At 44.0% G+C, this 23,515-nt stretch overlaps 1 protein-coding gene across 1 annotated transcript in view; it reads right to left on the reverse strand.

The window, feature by feature from the left end:
- Nucleotides 1–618: 618 nt before the first annotated feature.
- Nucleotides 619–23,515, reverse strand: part of otud7a (OTU deubiquitinase 7A) — a 38,331-nt gene continuing 15,434 nt past the window's right edge. Inside the window, exons 2-13 of the mRNA XM_056388259.1 lie at nucleotides 22,803–22,932; nucleotides 19,733–19,886; nucleotides 16,829–17,014; nucleotides 16,492–16,710; nucleotides 14,220–14,321; nucleotides 13,434–13,561; nucleotides 12,627–12,739; nucleotides 11,106–11,233; nucleotides 10,868–11,017; nucleotides 5,085–5,199; nucleotides 4,345–4,429; nucleotides 619–4,019 (exon numbers count right to left, since the gene is read on the reverse strand). Coding sequence (XP_056244234.1) covers nucleotides 2,445–4,019; nucleotides 4,345–4,429; nucleotides 5,085–5,199; nucleotides 10,868–11,017; nucleotides 11,106–11,233; nucleotides 12,627–12,739; nucleotides 13,434–13,561; nucleotides 14,220–14,321; nucleotides 16,492–16,710; nucleotides 16,829–17,014; nucleotides 19,733–19,817 — 2,886 coding nt within the window. The 5' untranslated portion in view covers nucleotides 19,818–19,886; nucleotides 22,803–22,932 and the 3' untranslated portion in view covers nucleotides 619–2,444. The remainder of the gene's footprint in view (nucleotides 4,020–4,344; nucleotides 4,430–5,084; nucleotides 5,200–10,867; nucleotides 11,018–11,105; nucleotides 11,234–12,626; nucleotides 12,740–13,433; nucleotides 13,562–14,219; nucleotides 14,322–16,491; nucleotides 16,711–16,828; nucleotides 17,015–19,732; nucleotides 19,887–22,802; nucleotides 22,933–23,515) is intronic.

Genomic DNA, 23,515 nt, shown 5'->3' on the forward strand with positions numbered 1-23,515 from the left:
TAAAATGACGTACTCTGGTGATTGAGTATCTAAAGGTTGCTAAAGACATTAAAAAATCATTGCTATCTGAGACATCCTGACTTTTAGTTCCTATAATTCAACCTAACAGCATCTTTTTTATTAGACCTTCCCTGCTTGTTAAATAACTCATCTTTCTAACATTGATTTGTTTCAAAACAGATTTTCTGTCAAATACTTGAAGTCTCAAGTCTAGTTCAAGACAACACTGATGATCACTAGGGGTTACTTTCACAGACTGCTCCTCTAGAGATACATAAGACATTATATGACTATTTTCACAGGCTGAGTAGTGCTCTCTATTATGGGTAAAGTGACCTTTATGTGTAAAATCATTGGAGTGCCTCTTTAATCTAAGTCCCCCAGCATTATTGAAATGCAATACTAATGTACTGGAGAACATGTTCAAGGATGTTGGGTAACTCCAAGCACTGATTTCAACTGCCAGAAAAACAGTTCAGATGACTTCATTGTGTGTTGTGTAAAATCTCACAATCATATTCAGTCTTGATTAGTTCTGGTACACTAATACAGTAATGTCACCCATTATCATCTGCTTTTAGGCCCTGCTAAAAAAAGGAAAGAAGATTAAAGCAAATAGATGGCAAAACAAGTGTATTGTAGTGCTTGAAGAGCTCCCTGGATTCTTATGAAATACCTGAAAACTCCCAGAACACAGTACTTATTAAAAACATTCCTCAGCCTAAAGATAAACAAAACAAAAAAGACGCAGACACACCATGTTTGTAACAATAAACTATTTTTTTTCATATTTACATCTGTACCTAATGTGCAAATTAATAATTTAAAGTAGTGTAAAACTCTTAAAGGAATACAAAATCATATCTTACAGTTCTAACATGGTGAGAGTCCATGAACTGGTCACATAGAAACAAAGAGGAGCAACACTGCAGTGTGTACAGGAGAGAGAGAGAGAGAGACAGACAGAAGCGAACTGAGGGAGCAGTGGACATCCTTGGCCAGGACACACTTAGTTAAGGACAGCATGGTACATTATCCAAGCATCACCAGAACAAACAGCAACACAAACACTGCGTCTTTACAGTAGTCATGTCGAATGAGCAGAAAGCACTTGGAGGCCTGGGGTTTTTGACAAACCCACTGATTGATTAAAGCACTGATGATCACAAAGGCTTGAGGTGCTCTTAGCAGCAGGTGCTTCTTTTAACGGCCTCTAGATATGGAAGAAGAACAGACAATCTCACACTGGATCGGTGACACATCTATACTGCAGGTCACCACATAGTGCTAGTAGCATGATTGCACATCGTGTAGTGTGTGTGTGTGTGTGTGTGTGTGTATGTGTGTGTAGGGGGGGGAAAGACACGTAAATCACACTTTGGACAAATACGCATCGGCCTGCTCTCATTACCCCCCAATTCTTCTCTCCTAACATATTTACCGAATAGAGTAGTTAACAGGCGACTCAGAGAAACACACCATAAACACTGCATATTTGAGATGCTATTTTGTCCTATGCACATTGTTCAGTGTTTGGCACGAAAAACATTTTGAAAATTTGAATCAAATTCTTTTTTTCTAGTTTTTTTTTTTTTTTTTAAAGAAGCCAGTTTGGCAGTGCTTGTGGTCTTCAGGAGGTTGACTATGGGCAAAAATGTGAAATGATATCTTACACAATATTTCGAGTCCAATTCTGACAAAGCAAACCCTTGTATCGTGGTAAGAACAAAGGTACACTTAACAAATGAGATAGTTTTACATTTCATCCTAGTCAGACATTACAATCTATAATGCTTACACATTTTAATTCCTGTAGTTCAAATTGTTTACAAAAGCACACCGTGACAATCCTTTACAATTTACAAGACACAGTTAACCTACAGTAACTATATTATTGGTGCATAGACAAAATTGGGAGAGGGTGTAGCGAAAATCACCAATTTATTGCTTTAAAGTCTAATATTGATCTCCCGTTGAATTTCTTTTGATTGCAAAACAACTACAAATTTTCCACAGAGATTTTGAAGAACCAAGCAGAGGTATTGCATTCAAACTGATTAAAAGAGCTAAAATGTTCCCTCCATGTAAGATGCAAATCTTTTGAACTTTTGAAAAATAAAGACCTTTCCCTCACACAAAGGAAGTTACATCACAGAGATGACTTTTACTCTAAAACAAGTAAAAGACTAAATTCAATGAGACAGAAATAAAAACAAAGTAGCACAATATCTGGCCAAAGCTGCTCACTGTTTCAAGTTCTGCTTCCCCCATCATAAAGTAATCATCTTTACTAACAAGGGGAGGGTGACAGGAATACAAGAGCATTCTTCAACAAAATAGGAAAATGTTTGCCATCATGTTATTCTAAATGCAGAGTGCAGATGGTGTCGTTCCCTCAAGTCTCCCGCGGCCTTGCTGACAAGTGGCTGAAGTGGCGGTGATGGCTATGCAGGCCTCTGCACTTTGCTCTCCCTCTCCCTGCGTTTCAGCTCCTCTCTGTAGCAGTAGGAGCAGTAGTTGTCTGTCTCTGGCCTACCGTAGAAAGAGCAGTTCTCCCTCTTGCAGCGGCGCTGCTGAAAGCAGTACAAAGGGCTTCCAGAGCTCCGCCCTTTGGTTTTGTCTTGGTTGAGCCAGGTGTGAGACGAGTTGTCCTCATCAGCAAACTCCAGGCAGTCCTGAATGTCTCCCGCATCAAATCCATTGGTGTAGGTGTGGGATTTGTGTTCACCAGGCATATTGTAGGACAGCGTCTCTATGGTGTTAACGGTGCGGACCCCCGACAGGCGAGCAGGGCTGTAACTCTGGGATGAGAGTGTGCGGTTCTGCTGAGGGTAGGTGGCACATGTCTTTAGGGTGCCCACCACAGGCTTATAGGGGTCATCTTGGAAGATGGAGGATTGCATGTTGACATCTTGTATGTGAATCACGCTGTGCCTCTGGATGGGCGGTGTATGGCTGTAGTGGGCAGACACAGGAACAGGCCCAGGTCTCTTAGTACCAATACTGGGGGAGGAGTAAGGCGCAGGCGCTGGGGCTGGGTGGGAGACATGGTGGGGGACTGTTGGCGGTGTGAGGGGGGGCACTGGGACAGAGACAAGGGGGGCTGCAGGAGTGGGACTGTTCCTGCCCTGCATCTTAAGACCCAGCGGGGGCTGTGAGTTGTGGTTGTGGTTGTAGGTGTGGGTGTGGTGGGGCAGGACGGGAGAGCAGCTCTCCGGAGGCGAGCTGTCTGATCTCTCCCTCTGGAAGACACTCTCATGCTCAGGCTTCTTCACGGCCACCTCATTAGTGGCAGGGGGCTTCTTCTCGGTCTCCTTCCTCTTCTGCTCCTGCTCCTGGCTGAATCGCTCCTGGGCGTTGGTCAGATAGTAGCTGATCATCTCCTCGTGGAACTGGTGTCGATGGCTGGTGAGCAAGAGGCCCGCAAAAATGAACTTGCGCTCCCCCTGCATGGCCGCCCGCAGGATGTTGAGGCTGAGCTTGACATCGGTGCTGTATTTCCAGTTTTCCATGGTCTTGTCCCCCGTGCCTCTCCCTGTACTGTCCTGTCTCTCGGTGGGGGAGGAGCTGGAGGGTCTGTCTCTGTCTGTCGGAGAGGGACTAGTGGCCTTCTCTGAGGAGGTGGAGCTGGCTGACTGACCCGACTCCTCCTTGCTTCCCTTGGTTGTCTTTGACTCCTTCTTCTTTGCCTTTTCCCCTCCGTTCTCCCCATTACGACCTGAGCCAGAGTTAGATTTGTTCATTTTGCCGTGCACAAGGCCACCCAGACCTCCCATGTTCTTCTTCAGCTTGATTCCCAAGGTTTTGCTGAAGCTACCCAGTTTGTTGGCTACAGAATCAGCCCGGCTCTTGTCTTTGTCCTTGCGCTGCTTGTCTTTGTCCTTCTCCTTGCTGGGCTTGCCCGTGTTGACGTTAGAGTTGCTGCCGACAGACTCGCGGTCAGAGTCCATGGACTCAGCTAGAGACTGGACGTCCTCACCTGCAGAGGCTGTGGGAGACTCTGGCTGAGCCAGGGGAGCCTGCACAGAAACACACAAACACACACGGCGATGAAGAAAACACAGACCAGAGTGGAAGCAGTGATGTCTCAGGGGAGAATTTTGATTTAAGGGATTATTCTAAATTAATTTCTGGTGTATCCCAGGCAAATCCACACACACACGATACTGTATTTTGAATATTCATATTCAGGACACACACATAAATTCTTGAGAATATTGCATTCTGACAGCAAATAAAACTGATTGATTGGACTCTGTGGTTTCAAGAACATCTGGAATGTAGGAGTCTCTCCAGAGGTGAATTAACCATGAAGAACAAGACACACATGCAAGAAAAAGTTACCCTTGTTTCAGATGGAATTCGGATCCATGTTACATTCATGTAGTTGTGCAGCAGGTTGAGTTTGGCCTCCAGAGACAAGATGAGACTGTGGCAGAGCAGGTATGCATGATTAAAAACAAGCAGTTGGTACAACACAGCTCACATTTGACAAACGATTTTACCAGAACTTCATGGCATAAACAGTTTCTGAAGTTTCTGAATTCAAAAACTTGGGGAGACGAAAAAGAATGAAACCCGCTGCTATTCACCCTTTGCATGAAGTAGAACCCCTACATAAACTGTGCCTGCAATGCATTAAGGGTTATATGAAGAGGTGGTATTAGGAAGTGGTTTGAGCATCTTTTCTCTGTATATCTGCATTGTTCACACTGCAGCTTGTTGGAGGATAAGCTAACCCCCTGACTGGCAGGAATGTGAAACAGAAACCCTTACATAAACTCTTTGCTAAACTCAGAGAGGCTGTTGCTGCTTTAGTGAGGCCATTCCTGGGAAACCCTATGGATGACTGACGTGGCTCACAATTTGTTCTCTCTCTGCTCTCTCTTTGAAGTAACCTGAACCTGCAATCCATAATCAAAGCTAAATCCCCCACATATAGCCTTGTGTGTAGAATAACAGAACCTGCCTTGGACTGCAGTTTTCACTCTTTCACCCTTTCCCGGGGCTGCTTTCGTAGTCAGTGCCTGTGTCTGCTTTGTTGATAAGCATCAACACTCTGTGATACACTATACAGGACTTACTTGGCAAGCTTGGTATTATCATTGTCGTCCCTCCCCCACTCCCAGTCCCTGCCAGGGTCCACGGCAAAATGGAGCGCCAGCAGCTTGTGCTCCGAGTCAGTCAGAGGGATAACAGCTGGAAGAGATGAGATTATCAAAAGGTTAGTTTGGTCTGGTTTCACCACCGGAGACTACGTTGCACGCCACCCATTCTCCCTCAAGACCGCCGTGGTGTCAGAGTTAAAGCGACGCCGTAATGGCATACTAGGATAATGCCACGTTAATTATCCCAGATGCCTGTCAGCGTGGAGTAAAGTATACTAGAGGGTGGATTCTATCTGCCATCCATTTTTAAGGCAGAGAAGTGACTGTGACCAGTGAGTGTCACTCATACTGACTCATCCAGACAGAGAGGGTTCAGCGGTTGCGCCTTCTATAACACAGACTGATCCCTGGCTCTCTGAGCTACTGTCCTGGCCTGTCTGGTCTAGTGTTACAACTTGGGTCGTAGCTGTTCTGAAGCAAAAGCTGTTTGTGAAGTTCACTGTTCCCAAGGTCAAGAATGAGCTTTCAGTCCCAACTTTTGAACCAACATGCATGAGGTGTCCTTAAAGTGCTCAGAAAAAAAAAAAGGGGGGAAATTTGAACATTTACTATTGCTTGACGACTGGGCACGCTATGCAGATGAAAATTATTATTTTCTTGGCCACCTTTTCTATCAGCAACAACAACACTGCAGTTATCAGAGTAATTACAGAGACCTGGAACACAGCAACGTTGCTACAACAAACACAAGCATTTAGACGATACGTCAGTTTGTTAACAAACTCAGTCTAAGAGCTATATGAAGGTGATGGGAAGACGTCTCATCTGACTCTTTGATTGAGGTATACATACATACCAAAGATCTAAACCACTTTACTTGGAGGTGAATCCAAACTGAGCACACTTAAAATGTCAATGATGATCCCTTGATGCACAGGGAATCTGTGAATGCACAACTATTGCAATTATGTTGCGTCAACGTTTAACCAGGAAGTCAGTCTTCCTGGTAATGACTGCTTGGGTCATAATTCTAATGTTGATCTTCCTCTTCCAAATAAGTTTGGCTATCCTGGGGATGTGTTTAAAAATGGTTTCTTGGCCCGTATGACGATGTCACCGGGTTCCCAGACCCAGGCTGCACTGAGCTGGAACTGTTGCTTAGCTATCAATAGAGGAAATGTTAGTCTAAACTTGGCATGATGAGGCCTCTACTTAGATTTATATTGAACCGAGTGGTTCTACAGCTGATCAGGGCTGTATATGACGATTTGGTTTAGTAATAGAGTGCAATCACGCAGCAGTACAGGATAAGAGCAGGACTGCTGAAATAATTTCATTCATCCTCCGCTGATATGATCAGCTACTTACAAGCAGGAAGAGATTTTCAACACTAATCACTGGACACTGAACATAAAACAGACACCCACCCGGGTTTCCTCTCGTGGGAGGCATGCTAACGGTGTGTTAACAGCGTACGTGTTTGTGTGTGTGTGTGAGTGCATGGCTGCCTTTCAAAACGAGTGCAAAGGAGGACTAGCTAGACCCCACTGGCCCACATGACAGCTCTCCTCAGGCTACCTAGTGTGGGGGCTGTTGTCCACATGACAGCAGAGAGAGGCAGGCTGTTCAGGCCGAGGACATTCCAGCCTTCACTGTCAGTCCCAGATGGAAGATACAAGTGTCCTCCCTGCCTCATCAATTCTTCCACTGCCAATAGGCTGCTCGGCTCTGCAGGCTTCATAGAGACAGTGACACCAGCAGCAACTGCCTGTGTCCCTGATGAAACTGCGGGTCAAATCCTGACTCTGTCCCTCTTTTTGAGTGGCCCCGCTCACTTAAGTACATGATGAAGCAGGCCGAGTGTCAAAATACCGGTGCTGCTGGTGCATAGTGATGTTGTTTTTAGTTCCTGAAACAGAATGAGTGCAGCCACACCCACGCTAGCACACTTAACGCTGTTAACATAATTACTTATTTGTATCTGACACCATCAGCAGCAAAGCAAACAATTTCCATCAGTGGTGTAAACATACTGCATTACTAACAGCAGTGCTGACAAACTAGGCCTGTCCAGAAATCTGTCCCAAAATGGCAAGCTTGCCTTTGCGTCATACCTGCACATTGCAATGCATTTTATACAATCTACCTAAAAAAAAAAGAAAAAAGGAATGACTAATATCTGCAGTCACAGAGTCAAACAGTAATAAGAGCATTGGCATGGAAGCACTGAACACTGGGAGGGAAAAAAAGAGGTTTTCTTAAATCAGGGTCATTCATAGAACACTCCAGCCCAGAAAAAATCAGTCATAAACACAAACACACACACACGCACACAAGCACAGACAGACAGAAGACAGTGAACCAGCTCCCACTCAGTTCCCACTCGGGTCATGCAGCAGGCAGCGGAGGTCTGTGAGGTGCCGTCCTGGCTCCCACGATGCAGCTGTCCTCCTTTCTCCCCATTCCAAAGTGCTGTGTGTGCTGTTGTTCCCACTTGGGCACGGTCCAGATTCAGAGATTCAACACTGCCAATTGAGCTCTGGGGGACTAAAGGGTGCTGTAATGTATTTACTATCCCTGTTGGCAGCCTTGTTTTGTTGTCCTTGAATGACCGATTCCCATAGCTTATGCATGGATGACATCATAGCCCTCTGTGGTATGTGAGCTGTGTACTCAGCAACACAGCCTGCCTCGCCTTGCTCAGTTTACATCTTTGATTCGAGGGGGGATACGCTCAGAGAGAAGGGGGAGGAAAAACTTGGGTGTAACCTGTGAGGAAACAGCTGTTGGAAATGAGGTACATAACCTCTCTAAGCATTTATTCACATGATGTGACTGGACATAAATATCCTCACTTTTCCTTTTTTATTTAGTTTGTGCAAAATGGGCACCTCAAGTATATGATGCCATGGATCATGAGAGCAGAATGAGAGTGAACTCTCCCGCCTCTTTTACTCCCTTCTGAGAACAAAGTCACCCATTACAAGCTTTAATTCACAGCAGGAACACTGAGCCAATGTTTCCTCTGTTTTGCGATTCAAGAACAATTTGTACTGTCTGGAAAATGCACAAATTTGAATTCCTGACTTTGGTCACTCTGCACAGCTGCAGATTTAAAGGGCCCAATTCACCAGAGTAAACAGCAGTCATGCATATAAACAAGCCTGAGCTTTTTTTTTGCCACAGATTTTAACAGCGGAACCATGGTGATAATAACAAGAGTATCACATTTGAAGTAACACATAAAACCACAACAAATAAAATTTTTATTCTGATTGCCATGTTGATCTAATTATGCAGACTGCATGGTGAGTAATGCACTGGGTGCCTTTAATAGATAGAGAGGTGAAACCTTGCCAAAGCTACATGGTTACACTGCGCTGATATGTAGGTGGTCTTTGTGTAAAAGACGTCCATTTACTTCATTCACATGGGTGTCAGAGCGTTGATGATGGGATGCCAAAGAAAACCTGGAAGTGTTTTGGTCTTGGGACCAGGGCTTGAAATAGCTCCAGAGTTTTCCGAAGGGCCAGTTCCACTCATACGTTGTTTAACCACAGGAGCACAAACAAGCTGATAAAAGACATGGTCAGCAGCATCTACTGAGCAGCCAGTAATTATCACGCAGCAGGTGAGCAGTAAGTGGGCTGATAGAAAACATACCCATGTGCACAGGACTCTGGCTTCACCTGACTGCCTTACCCAGGAAAACCACATTACTAATAAAAAAAGAAAAAAAAAACAAATAAAAGAAAGTTTTGATCCTTAGCAATAACCTCTGACTTCAGTCTCCCCTCCCTTGTTGTTTTTTCACCATCAATACAGCCCCAGAAGCCATGCAAGCAGGCCATAAAAGGGGCAGTAGCGTGATGTGTCAGTGTGATTTAGAATCAGGTTACTGGGAGGGACTCCGCCATAATCTTCCATACAGAGGGCTGAAGAAAGAGCCAGTATTCTAACCCAGGCTCTGGCACCTGAACACACACAGGGCCAAAGGCCCCTCGGATGCTCTTCGCTGTGCTGGGGGAAACTGAGAGCAGCCCTCCACCTGAGACGTCCACACAGTGGCCTGACTGTCAGGGGAGAGGGTTGGTTTGTTGGGGCCCCAGCAGCCCGGGACCCTGCCCATATGTGGTGTTGTGGTGAGGCCTTAGGGGCCGGCCGGGGCTACTCTGCCCTAATTGGCAGTGGAAGATTAGGTCTGTCTGTCTGTCTGTCTCACTGTCTGTCTGACCCTCTTCTCGTCCCTGGCATCTGTTCAGAGAAATGAACCAGCAAAGGCAACATTGTACTTGCCTTGAAATTGAAAGAACATCACCTACTTCTAAAAATATCATACAGTAACTCACAATTATACCTCTAAAATACATGAACATAAACAAAAACATAACAAAAGCAGCACAGATTTGTACCATTACTGTGTATCATAATTCATCACATGACAAGCAAATGCACCAGGCTAAGCATACAAGTGTTTTCATAACAACATGGAGACAGACTGCAGACAAAACGCACTCTGACCCTATCTCAGGACACAGTGTACCAGAATGAAAAAGTACAGTCATGCAGTGGTGTTGTGATCGCGCTACAGCGAGATCCTTGGACATAGGCACCACCTAGTGGACAAAAAGAGAACACCCCTCTGCCACGACTAAAACACCCAAAGAAAAGTAGGAGTGCTGAATAGTTATGGGCTGGCTTTGATGTGCTGCTGGTACTAAAGGGAACGATTTCATGGAAGGAATGGCAGGTTAGTAATCATGTCTGTCTGCTAGTCTGCAGTGGTCATACCCTGACTTAATAACTAGGTTGGTGTATATAGGCCGGGAATAGGATCTTCTGTACTCAGAAAAGCACAAGGAGAGAGAGAGAGAGAGAGAGAGAGAGAGAGAGAGAAGGAGGAAGAAGACAGAGAGATTAAGAAAGAAACAGTTTGCGTAAGTGCATCTGTATTTGCGGGTGAGAAAAAAGAGACAGAGACGGAGTTGGCTGGCTGCCCACGCAAATGACAAGCGAGTTCCACCCACTGAGTCAGATACAGAAGAGTGCCGTGACTACTAAGACTGGTTGTCAAGGAGATCCTCTCTATTTGTCAATTAAAGAACCTCCGTGTGAGGATTACTCTGACCTCGAAATATAAGCAATGCATCCGCAGTTGGGAACACAGGAAACCAAAACGGGCAAAGCAAGACAAAAACAAGAGTCACTCAACACAACGGAAAATCAACACTCTCTCGCCACAACTTAACACAGTCAGTATGCTGCGCACAGCGCCGCATAACAGATTCCTGTGAAAGAGGCAAAGGCATAAACAGACACACCTACTCTGACTAAACTAAATTCAACTGACAGTGACCTCAGAGAACAGAGACATAGAATAACACACAGGCTTGAATTATTTGGTCACTGCTCAGCAAGAACGAGCCTGCTGTCCACTTTCCCTCCATGTCGGCCACTCCCCGGTCCCTGCTGCCAACTGGCCCGTTTTAATAATGGATCACAGGTAATTAGACTGCTGTCTCATACATTATTCACCTCCAGCAGGACAGGAAGACCACTCGCCCTCACTCTCGCAATCTACGCACTAAGGTAAAAGCAAAGACGGCTTAACCATTGCACATTAGAGGGCGAAACTTTGGATTTTTAAAAGCAGGAGGTCAAGCAAAGGTTTATATCCTAGATTTCAACCTGCTGTCGATATTAGTAGCTCGTAGCTAGCTAGTATGCGAGTCAGGTCGCGATGATGTACAGTTGCTTACCTTGCTCTCGTTGCTGATCTCTCTGCTCCATGGACACCAGTGCGGAAAAGTGAGCTTGATCGTAGGCCAGGACCAGAGGCGAGCAGTGACAGCGACTTGGAGGCACCTCCAGGGGCAGATAGAGCCCTCCAAACGGGATGGGAGCGAACGCTGGAATTCAGTCAGAACAATACATTTAGTGTCAGTCCATCGCTTGACCAACTATGTTGTAGAGCGTTACAAGATGCAGTCACTGTACCTTCTCCTCCCGAGTCTCTGAGCATCGTGTCAGCCACCACTACAATTGGCCTGCGCAGCACATGGGCCAGCACAAACACATGGAACTCCTCTAGACTCTCATAGACCGGATCCTCAGAATTATCCACACTGAAGAAGAAAAAACAAAAAAACAAAAACACATGTAACACTGTGGGATCATGGGATACAATTTCCTTGAATTGGTATTCACTGAAAACATCTGCAGTCAAAATAGTACATGTATATCATAACCATTTGCCTGCGTAATCTAATCTCATCCACTTTAGATCCGTTTTGCCTACTGCCTACCGTCAACAGACCACGATGTACAAAGATCTATCTATTCATACATGCATTTGAATGAGGGAGAGGGGGAGAGAGGGAGGGAGAGATGGAGAGGAAAAGCAGAGGAAGAGCTCTCAGGCATGCAACCACCAGGGAACCAGCGGATGTACAACAATTAAGTTGTCAGCCACACAAACAGCCACGCTGCCACATTTACTCTAATAAAGAGCCTCTTAATATGTGAATCCCACTCATCCCATTTAGGGGCTCATCTCACACTAGGACCATCAAACATCCCTAACCTGATTACTGTATTACAGTCAAACTCAATGAGAGGTTAAAACCACCAGACTAAATGAGCAAATTATGCTCTTTAAAGGGATATTTTCAGTGACAGAGAGCTTTGTGCTGGACACTGAGAAAAACACAGCGAGCGAATGTGAAAAGACAATGTACAGACGCTGCTGTTTTCAGTTGCGTTAAGGAGATCCTCTGTTCATCATAGCTGTGTTTTTTTTTTTCTTTCACCACCACATCAGCTGCTATACCTACCGCGTACATGAGAAATTTCATTTTCTTATTACAGTGAAAATGGAAACAGAAAACCACAAGGTTTCTGTGCGTAGGAGGAGGAAACCAGAGTTAGTTTCCAATCTGCCTCTGAAGCCTGAGATAAACCCACTCTTACACTTGTTTATAAACTGGGAGGGAGGGAGGGAGGGGGGTTGAATCACATCACCTGCAGCAGCTAAAATAACCCACAGCTCATGGGAGGCTGTTGTGGAGGAAATGATTAATACAGAGGGCAGCCAGTAGATGGCACAGTCTCACACGTGAGCTTCAACAATGCCCTTAAATCAAAGAAGCAATTTGAAAGAGCAACAGTCCGAGTGGGAACAGTTTCCCTGACAAATCCATCTTATAGCGAGAAGGTCACTTTTGTTTTCACTGTGGGCATCCTGCACTGATTCAATGCAGGAGGCATTAAAACGCAGCAGGAGAGCTGCAGTGTGTGATGTGGGATGAAAGCTGCACAATTTATAGTGCTGCTCTGTTTCACTGTGTTCCTGTTCTTACACAATGATTACAGAGCAAACACTGCTGGATTCTGGTTAAAGGAATGTAATATGTGTTGTGTCTTACGGGTGCAGATTGTGTATGCCTGCATGCTTTTGGGGGTGGGTGTGTGTGGGGGGGTGGGGGTAAAGGTGTATAATATGAGAGTCAAACAGCTTACCCTCCACTGGTGTTGCCGTTTTTGCTGAGGTGAGTGCGAGGCTCACTGGAGGCCAACTTCAGCAGCTCGTTCCACTCTCTCTCCCACTCCTCCTCAGTGTACACCAGTCCCGACTGCACAAACGCACGCACACACACACACACACAGAAATGGAAATTCTGATAAAACACGTGCCGGTGCTCACCCACACAATCCCTATTATAATTCATTTTCACTATTTCCATCTGCATCTGCAAGGTTATCCCCTGAAGCTTCATGCATCTGCACATGTGGCCATTTTCTTTTGTAACTTTTGCATACTACTGTTGTTAATAGACAGTTTGACAGAAGAGGCAGAGAGGAAATATGGGTAATTAGAGAAAGGTTGACGACATGTGACAAAGGTCCATGCCCGGACTGAAACTGGGACGCTGCGTTTACATGGGTTATGTCTCAGATCACTGGGCCACCAAGACGCCCCGGGCATTTTTAAAACATGAGCATCTGTACTACTTCTTTGCCTGTGCTATCTTGGGTGACACAATTTTTCTAATAGATTGGCAAATACTTTAATCCATGAACATCAACAGAAGGGAGAGGAAGTGCAGAGGATTTGACAGTATTAGTAGCACTGCTACTAATGCATACTTGGTATCATAGAAAGACTCTTTTCCTTGCAGCAGAAATCCAAATGCGCAGCCAGACAAGGAAGCTAAAATCAGCGCTTATTAACAGAGGCTCATCCCTGGATGTATTAATGTGTCATTAGTGAAAGAGGATGCGATGCGTTTAGGAGGTGCGGTTTGCTATGATGGACACTGTCCCAACCTCCTTGTTCTGTTGGGTTTGCTGCCACCTCCACCTCCTCTTCAGAGCATCTCTCTCCGCTCCGCTCTTCATCATGGTGTACAGGGATTTCCTCAGCATCAGGTCTCTGTCATGGAAGCCCCACATCCCTGATTGACACAGAGAAACAACACTGTCACTGCAGGTTAAGATTGCGGACATAAAACAACGACAAACACCACCATCGCATATAGTTGACTAAAACAAAAGGTTGCCGTTCTTTTAAATACTTTATTTACAGATTTTACAATAATGAAATATGTAGAAAGGTCGCGCAAAACACCAGTGGTTGCAATTCTTAACTGCACCAGGTCATACATTCGGATGTGACCTCAGCTCTTTAACTAAAAATGTCTTTCATCACTCATCAAAGGGCTTTAGTTATCTGACTGTCAGTGCAGATTACATTAGCTCCGGTGCCTCTAACCCTCTGCTGCTCCAGCAGTCCTCACACTGGGGAGTCAACCATCTCCTTCAGCACAGACCTGAATACGCTGCCATTCCCTGAACCCCGCAATCTCTGCAGCTTGCAGTTTCCTGCAACGTATAGGTGAGTTATCTCCCCTCTCCCTTCTTTTCCCTGCTTCCTTCATCTCCCTAACTCCTCCTCATCCTCTCACTCCCCTCTCTGGGTTCAGCAGCTGTAACCCTGACTTGCACAGTTGTTCCGAACCGAGCTTAATGTTTAACGCTGTTTTCAAGAGATGATGATGGATATTATGGTTGTAGTGTGTATTAAATATACTGAAGTGTACACGAGTAGCTCACCTAAAGAGGCAGCATGCAGGAGGCAGTTTCCGTCCCCTGTGGTGGCCAGAGGAAGCAGCTTCTTACAGCTCGTGCACATGGTGGACCACCAGTTGAGACGACCTGCACACAGGTGCAATATAATAATAAGTGCATAAATTCTGTACAAAACTGGGACACACAACAGCGCAAAAAAACACTCATCCCATTTTCAATTTCAACGTTTTCTTAATCTACGTAAATTGAAACACATTGATGAGATTCCAGACTCAGATGTATTTGGATAGTCCAGTCCGATGTCTCACCATTGATTCCTAACCCAGCTGAACATCTCCCTGAAGAGAAGTACATCATCTACAAGAAAGAAGCCTCGGTGGAAACTTTGAAAAATTAAAAAAAATAACTTTGAGAAGAGAAAGGGAATTTATTCCATGAGCCCAGCCTGAAAACAGAAGCCGTAGGTTGGGAAAAAGGCAATCAAAATAAATAAAACAGAAACCTGTTCATATTTTAATAGCAGTCCAGCAGTAGACTAATAGTGTTAAACTGAAGTAATTGGTGTCATTTTGAGTTCAGATTAAGCCCAAATTTTTTTGGAGACATCTGCGTAAATCTTGACCACCTTGTGGAGAGAGTAGGTCATTGCTACTTTCCAGTCCGTTAAATGATCAATCACATTCATTTTTTAAAAAAGTGTGTCACTTCTGCTTCACAGAATGTCTCTCGGTCGAGTACCGGAGCAGGTACCAGTAACGGCCCATTGAGTACAATTAGCTAACAAGAATAATTAGCCTTGATAGCTGAACTTTGAAGGCAATGATTAGCACAGGCCATATGCTATGCACCCTCAAACACCCAGCGGTTCCCCCTCCCTCCTCAAAAAAAAAAAAAAAAAACCTCTGAATATCTTCCTCCTCAGTCTGACTTTTACAGTATCTCCAGTCTCTGCTCCATCACCGCCCTGCCTGTGTCCCTGAGGGAGAAAACGACGGCTTCACAGCCCAGGGCGCTGCACACTGCTTTACTGCAGGCAGCCTCGCTGCTCTGAGCCTGGGCTGATCTGAATGCATCATTTATTCAACAACAGTAAACACAGAAGAGGCTCTGAATGATTTACCCCACAGTGTAGACAGGCTCAAAATGCTGATGTTTTTGAATTTCCCCATCAGATTGCAGTTGGTGATTTTAGTTTTTCAACTTATATATTTAAGTTTATTTTCTGGAAGGATGAACTGCCATCACATCCCAGTGTGTTTAATGATGCTACATCCCAGAAACGTCCATCTGCAGAGCACAGGGACGATCATGCCTAAGATTCAACCACCCATAAAATGAGGCTAATACACAACTGGCTGCTGAACCTGAATTTACCTTTTCTTATGTGCAGAGTCTATGCGTTTGTCTTACCCACAGTTAGTGATGCAAATCATTTTGATGAAATTTATGACAGTGTGAAGATTTTTACAATTGTAAATTGAGATCAGATGCTATCTTCTGGTTGGCTGGACAGTGGCTCCCAACTTTCTATATCGGATGTACACTGTCACCCACAACACAACCACAATTTCAGTACATCTCCACTGGTACCACCCATCATAAATGTGTTCATTTGAAATGGTTTTTATCTATATTCTGTTTTGACCAGTTATCGATTACTTATAGATAACTATAAGCTTTTATCCATTACCTTTACCTCATTATTTCATCTGTTTATTCAGTTCTTGCAGCAGCTTCAACCTTACTATTTGCTTCCCGGTGTACACGTACGCTGGGTTGGGAATCACTGGACAGAATCACTGTCAAAAATGTATCTATAAGACTATTAAAACAGTCGGTCTCTTATTTATATTTGAATGGTTAATTGATCCAATATTCCTCTTGGTTGACTGTACTCTGATCTTGAACACAATTAGGTGAGAGAGGCTTTACGATCTGTGCTCTCTCTGTGTGGGAAAGTCTGCTGGAAGATTTGAAACTTCACTAACTAGTTTCTCTTCATTATTTCAAAGCTTCAGCTGGGAGATGGATCCCTTTGGGATCCAGGGTGCTTTGAATTAGTTGTTGTCGTCTTGCTAGTCTGATCTGCTCAGTCTCACTCTCAGTCTCACCCTCTTCTTCTCTGTCTATGTTGCTGACTTTCATTAGCATTTCTCATTGCCGCTGCTTCTGCATTTCAGTGTAATCTAAATTAAGGAAATAGTGAAGTGCATAAGAGTCTTACATATTTCATATCAGGTTTTGGAGGGTACGATAAGTGAGTGTATTGCATTATATTATATCCTGCAGTACTCACCAGCCTGCTCCAGAGCCATCATGGTGGACTGCTCTATCAGGTCTCTCTCTATGAAGCTCCTGAAATCCTCGCTGTACACACTGAGGTCTGGTAGCTGGAATGTGTAGATGGGCATCTCAAGAGGGAACTGCTCGCTGGTGCACTCGCTGGCCACCTGCAGCCGCGCCAGGGAGACAATAGCAGAGCTGGCGTGGGAGATGCCGCGGGACAGACGCTTCTCTAAAAGGGGAGAAGAGGCCGAGAGGAAGTTGAGTGGATCAATTGAAAGCAAGGGAAGACACAGGAAACTGCCGAGGTCACTGGCGATGGTAATATTGTGTTGAGGTGGCCACGCTACCTTGTGCATTGTCCTCCTGCTTCTGTGCACACGGCCTGTCGATCTTGCTGACATGGGTGGGTGTGTCACGTGTCTCTGGCTGCTTGTAGTAGCGGCCCTCATTGAAGACCTGCGGCAGGTTGGCAGTGTGGACCTGCCTGAGCTCCTCATAATCATTCAGAGCAGCACTGAGGTCCCAGTTTTTACCTGCGGGACACAAACAAAGGTTACAGACACTAGAAATGATAATGATAACGATAACAAATATCCAGGATAAATGTTCCCTCTCATAAGTTTATCATCGACAGCGTGATTTAAATTCAAATTTCACCCAGTGTCACATTCCCATGCAAAAAAAAAACCAAACAAAAAACTGTTGTTGTTTTCCTGGTGCAACAGGACACTGTTCTCTGCAGTTTACAGTAAACAGGATTATCTCATGGAGAATCACTGAGAAAATGCAACTGAGAAGCAGAAAGTGTAGAGGAAAAGAGGGGTAAAATCCTGCAGATGAGACAGATTCAAGAATCAATGCACTTGGTATTGTGATAATCTCATTTTCATCAAGATTTTAAGATTACTGTCTTTTTTAATATTTTAATTAAATACTGATAAATTCCCAGATCTCTAAACAGATTAAAATACTGATTGCCACCATAATGGTATACTATATAGCCCCTATGGAAGAAGGCCGTACAGTGAGTAAAACATGCTGCATCATAAGGTGAATAACTAGAGGTTGAGGTTGGGTGGTGCCACAAAAAATGAAGATAGTGAGGGGAGACAGATCCTGTGCTAGAGTGACAGCAATATCCTGATGGGCAGGAGGGACCCACACAGACACACACATACCCACACATATATATTGGTAACACATGCACGCCATGAAAACACAAACAGAGAAGACACAGTTGTCTCCTCTGGGTGCTGTCTCTCTCTAACGGTAATCCCTTCCAGGTTGAAGAGACACAAGTCACGCCTCAGTCTTATTATATCTTAGCGTGTCTTCTCACGATGCCACAGGAGCTATCTGCAAAACAGTCTTTATAAAACTCACATAAACGCCTTCGACGGCGAACATTCAGAGGGCCCGGTGTCTGTCTGCATGTAACCTGAGCAAGTGCGTGAGACAGGAGTCCATTAATGGACTCCTGTTGTAACAGACTTGAAAGAAGTTGTCCTCTCTCTCCCTGACCTCCAGACATGATGATTCTTGGCAGTCTAAACATGAAAAGTGGCGCCACTAATCACCATCTCTCATGCCAATCAATGCAAAACTGATTGCACTGTATGGATCTAAGCAGGAACACAACCCAAGGTCCGGTTACATAGCCACTCAGCACCTAATGCGTGCTCTTTAAATGCCTCTACATTAGCCCACTATTACTGTGGCATGGAAAACATTGTCTCCACCGCTTCATTTGTAATGGCTGTCGTCAGCAAAAGGAACACTGATAAATTCATCCGCAATGAACATACATTATCCCTGTCCATTAGAAACACTGTAGCCTCATTGCACTTCTGTTTTCTCATTACAAGATTCAGAATTAAACCATTTTCATCAGAGGATTTTCCATAAAGGAACAGTAGAAGTAGATCTTTATGAGCAAGCTTTACTCTAAAATCTACTTTCTTTAATTAAACAAAATCACCAAAATTAGATTCTTAACCTTTTTTTTTTTCTTTCTTGTGAAAATTAAAAACCCCCACCCTATTACTCAGAAAATGTCCTAGTTCTTAATAAATATGAAGACAAATTCATCTCCTCTTCCTCTCAGAGCACATGCAATGGTGTGGATTCAGTACATAAACCGGCCTCTAGAGGGAAGCACCACATTTTGGTGCTGTCATATTTCTCTGTCACGCCCCTTGTCTGTCCCCTCATACCAGCCTGACTCAGAGCAGAGGTTAACAGAGCAGCTGATTGATGCAGGTCTGGAAAGCTAGGCTAACATCAGAACAAAGCAGCAGGCATAATACTGAAATAGGGCACCCGGGCTCACGTCTGTCTTGTCTTGAGTGCAGTGTCTTGTTTGGTGTCTGTCAGTGTCACACGTATTCCCCTGTGGCTTGGTGCCAAGGCAGAATCAGGAGGAAAAAACAAAACAAAAAAATGACTGAGTGGGAGGGAGAGAGAGAGAGACACCCAACATTTTAATCCTTTTATCAGACTAGACACCGGCTGCATTATGTACACACAGAGACAAAAATATTTCCAGGACACATAGGTACTGCAAACACTCCACAAGGATTTCATCCCCTAATGGAAGTCTGATTAGTGTGGTGCATGCTTTTATTCCCATGAAGCAGACAGAAACTGTATCTGCAGTGATTTCTGCACTTCTCCTTTCCTGCAGTTTGAACAGATGCTGGGATGCACATGGTCAAAGTGAAACTGGCTGGAAAACCACCCAAAAAAAAAAAAAACAACAAAAAACAAAAAACACATCACTTTTATAGTCTCTAGATATCGAAACCAATCCAACACTTCAGCTTTCTGTTGCTGTGTGCACTTTTGCTCTCCTGTGTGTTTTTTCCAAGTGGCACTGTATGTAAGCTATACAAGTGCCAGTAGCACTCTGCTCCTCAATGAGTTCCAATGAATGGGCACAAAGCTCTCCCTGGGGAGTGCACTCGTAAAACCGTCACACTGGCCTCTAAATCAGCAAGCTGGCTCACTGTTGCAGGCCCCACTCCTCTCCTCCTCTCCTTTGTTTCCTTTACTTCCCTTTCATCTCATTTCCTCTCCTCCTCTGTTCTTTGCTCTCCTCTGCTCACCCGGGTGCAACCACAGCACAACGGGGGAAAGCAGCTGATCAAAAAACAAATTCCCAAATAGCCAGTCTTTTATATAATAGTTTAGCTGTCAGTCTCTGGTCTTGAAGATGCGGGACGGTGTCTCTCAGTGTCACAGTGATCTCTTACCTTCCAGCAGGTCTCGTGCCAGACCCGGTTCTGCCCCTGTGGACCGAACAAAGTCTGACAGGACCGCGTCCATGTCCAGAGTCATGTGATCATGTGTGTGCGCTGCCCAAGGTGCAGCGGTGGCCTTGGTGGACGCCAGCCTTCACGTTCTCATCTGGAAAAGGCAGCAACAACGCACAGTTTTACAGTAAATCCACACAAAAACAACAAAAAAAAACCATCAATCACTACAAAACTCACTGGACTGCCCCTCTCTCTTATTTTAATCCCAGCCAGTATCCCCAGCCTGCTTGTACTGATGTGTAATGCTTCATAGAGCTGATACTTCATAGTACTGTGAATAGCTCCCCACTCCCAGTGCTCCTCCCAGCTCTTGCTAACAGTCATAACATAACATCCAGCAGCACAGATGTAACGTCAACAACACAGCCAGAGGTCGAATCCAGGACACACCTGCCTATCTCCAAAGCTTCTGGCCCACCGCCCATGACCATAACAAAGCTAACCCTCTTCCTGCCTGAGTGTCAACCAGAGGTTTTTGGGTATGATCCAGTATCTTAAACCACATTATCACTATGCGTCGGACAGCAAGGAAGGATGGCTGGCGACTGTCTCCGGAGCTGGGGGATTCAGTGTGATGTTATTTTGTATGACGCTAGCTGGAGAGCATGTTTACATCATGGCTATGTAACACTAGAGCCCTAATTAATCAACAAGCGTCGCCTTGCTAGGTCGTAAACAGCATTTCGATGATACACATGCGTTCAGTCCCTCTGCCGGTGGAATGAATGAGTCCATGCATAGCTTTCATTCCAGAAACGGAGCTCACAGCATTGTCAGTGAAGAAACAAACACCCACAGGTTTCGCAGCTCTGACACCAGGCCTCTGTGTACGGACCGGAGGTTTGAGGGATGCTCAGGCTGCTCAGGCTTGTGGATTTGACCTATAGAGGAGGGAGAGCATGCCGGAGACATCGAGACACTCTGCCCACGTCTCTGAGCAGCAAGCAGGCGAGCGGCGCCACCTCTCAGTGTGTGCCACATGACATGACTGTCCATTAGGTTGTGGCTCAGTGTTATGAACTTTCAGACACTCTGACGCACAACAAATGCTGTTGTTTCCTGCTTCTGAGGCTGAGCAATATTAGTGGATTACACTGAAAGCAGGATGAACAGGACATCATGGCATATTTCTTTTTTTACTGACCGTGACAGAAAAATCTCAGATTTGAATTTATCGTCACATTAAAATTAAAGGCTCATGACCATAAAAAAAAAAAAAAAAAAAAAAAAAAAAAGCTGCTTGATTGTTAGCATCAGAGAAAAAAATATCTTTGTTCAAGACCTGGCAACTTTAGTCTTTATCATATGCATTATTAATGAGTCAAAGCCGCACTTAAGCTGTAGTTTAGCTGACCTACTTACTGTCAGCCATTTGTATTGTGTTGCATGTGCGTTATTGTACTGAGAGAATTTAAGTACATGTAAACTACAGGAAACACAGGGTGGTCGACTGCAGCAGTTACAACTAACATTTGTTACCGATCACGAGATTATGGTTAATACATTATAAATGATTAGATTAAAGGTGACCCGAATGTATCTCTGAAGAGGTTTACTTTCTTTATTTGGACCTCTGCATGTTTGCTTTTAACATGTAAAAGCATTGGACACCTTTTTTAAAATTTAAAAAGGCCTGAAAGCCAGTCTGTGAATTATTAGCCTTCTCTGCGGACCGAAGAGACAAACTTGTGCACAATCACACTCTCTAGGGATGGACACTTAACTCCATATCGCTAATACAGAATAATAGGCTGCAAGTGAAAATCAAAATATTGCCTTGCGGGGCAAAAAGCCTCGAGTCTAGTGGTGTGGAGCAAGTCACAGAAATAGCTGAATATTGTAAGTCATGACCTAATCTTTTCCCTTAGAGCCCTGATCAGATCGCAGTCCCTGTGGGAGGTAATTATGACTCAGAAACGCCCTAATGCATGTTTTTCTATCTGACATAAAACCATGTGGATGCGGGGAAGGTCCAGCTTCCTGTTACTCACAGTCTCAATTAGCATATTTGTCACACATGATGTATCAGGCTTCCACAGAAGATGAAGGCTTGATGACACACAGTGACAGGCAGTGCAGTGAACTAGAGGAGTATCTACTTATAAGGACGGGGCTGACATTTGTCTGTGTTTTTCTTATTTTCAGCTTATTCCATGAAAAAGAACAGAAGCAACAACGAGTCAGTCCATCTATTACACCTACGACGTCTCAGCCCCAAACAGCATCAGTATCAATAATAAAATGATGTTGCCTGCTTAACAAATATGTTTACCTTTGTTGCTCTGAGTACATTTTGCTAATAATACCTCTGCTGCTCTTCCATGTATATAAGGTTCTGAATGTAATTTTGCACTGTTTTATTGCCACTTCGACACAAGTATAAAATCTGTATAACACAGTGCCTGTGTACACCAGAATGAAGAAAGTTCCCAGGGTTTTTAAGAGTTTTTTGTTCAACAATGGAGGTCTCTGGAATAGGGTTAAAAATCAGGCTTTGGTGTCACAAGTAATGTTTGATAACAGCATTAATTGTCATTGTTGTAATATATATTACCATTATATTGACAATGAGGATATCATATAAATGCTATAAATGGTGACATCATTTATTATCACTATACATTGATTATCATCATTATACTGTCTTCTTCACTCTCCCCATCCAAACACACACACACACACACACACACACACACACACTACAGACTCATACCATACACATCATATTCTTGTAATATTATTATTATATCTACATGTCTGCCCATTTTGTATCCATAAATTCATGTCACACTTGTTTTTGTTCCGTTATCTTATCAATAAAGGGAATAAAAAAAGAAAAAAAGAATTGTGATTGTCATTCGTTTTTGTCTTTCTATGGGATTTGTTGACATTAGAGAAATAGAGAATACCTCCAGAATACCTCCTTTATTGTTATTTAGTGACTGTCAGTGACAATGTGCAGTAGATAATAGCAATTCAACTTTTTGATTTTTAAAATCAAACTTACTTTCTGTATTTTCGCTGAGGGTTGTTGAGACGCCATCTGATGACCACGGGACTGTCAGGACCAGATGCAGCTCTAGTCCATGGCTTCAGAGGCAGCAGTGCAGAGGAAGACGCTGGGGATGCACAGAACCCTGAAAAAACAGAAATATTCAGCGTTATCATCCTGAATCAGAAAGTTATGCCTCTTAGTTCTGATTGGCTGGGTTGAGTTTGAAGCTGCTGTAAAAACACCCAACTGACACATATGTGTATGACTGCATCGGTGTTGATACGCTAATCCAAAATTAACCCTCAAGCCTTTACTTTCATCATGTGTCATTTAGAAACCACTACTGTCTACTGACTTTTCATCCAACTGACTGAGGATTACAGTTGAATAGTTAACATTTCATTATTATTACATTATTGACTGAAAAATGTTTTTTAATAAAAATGTGTTTTATGAAATTGCATCACTTGGTGTTATGCTCTATTTTTAGAAACCAAAAGGGTTTGGTGGTGTTGTTTGTAATGACACCAGTCATAGTGAAGCAGCGTCACTTCTTCTTGGATACTCACAAACATTCCTTTCAACAGCTAAAAACAACTGGAGTTTTAGCTAATAGCAGCACCTTTTTCCCCAGCCCCCACCTTCTTTTACATTGGCGTAATCACGTTTTCAGCTTCTCACACTAACATGCAGGTGTTTATGTGACACCACCACCGACGTGGTAA

The sequence above is a fragment of the Seriola aureovittata genome, chromosome 10, assembly GCF_021018895.1.
Source record: "Seriola aureovittata isolate HTS-2021-v1 ecotype China chromosome 10, ASM2101889v1, whole genome shotgun sequence".
NCBI classification, from domain to species: domain Eukaryota; kingdom Metazoa; phylum Chordata; class Actinopteri; order Carangiformes; family Carangidae; genus Seriola; species Seriola aureovittata.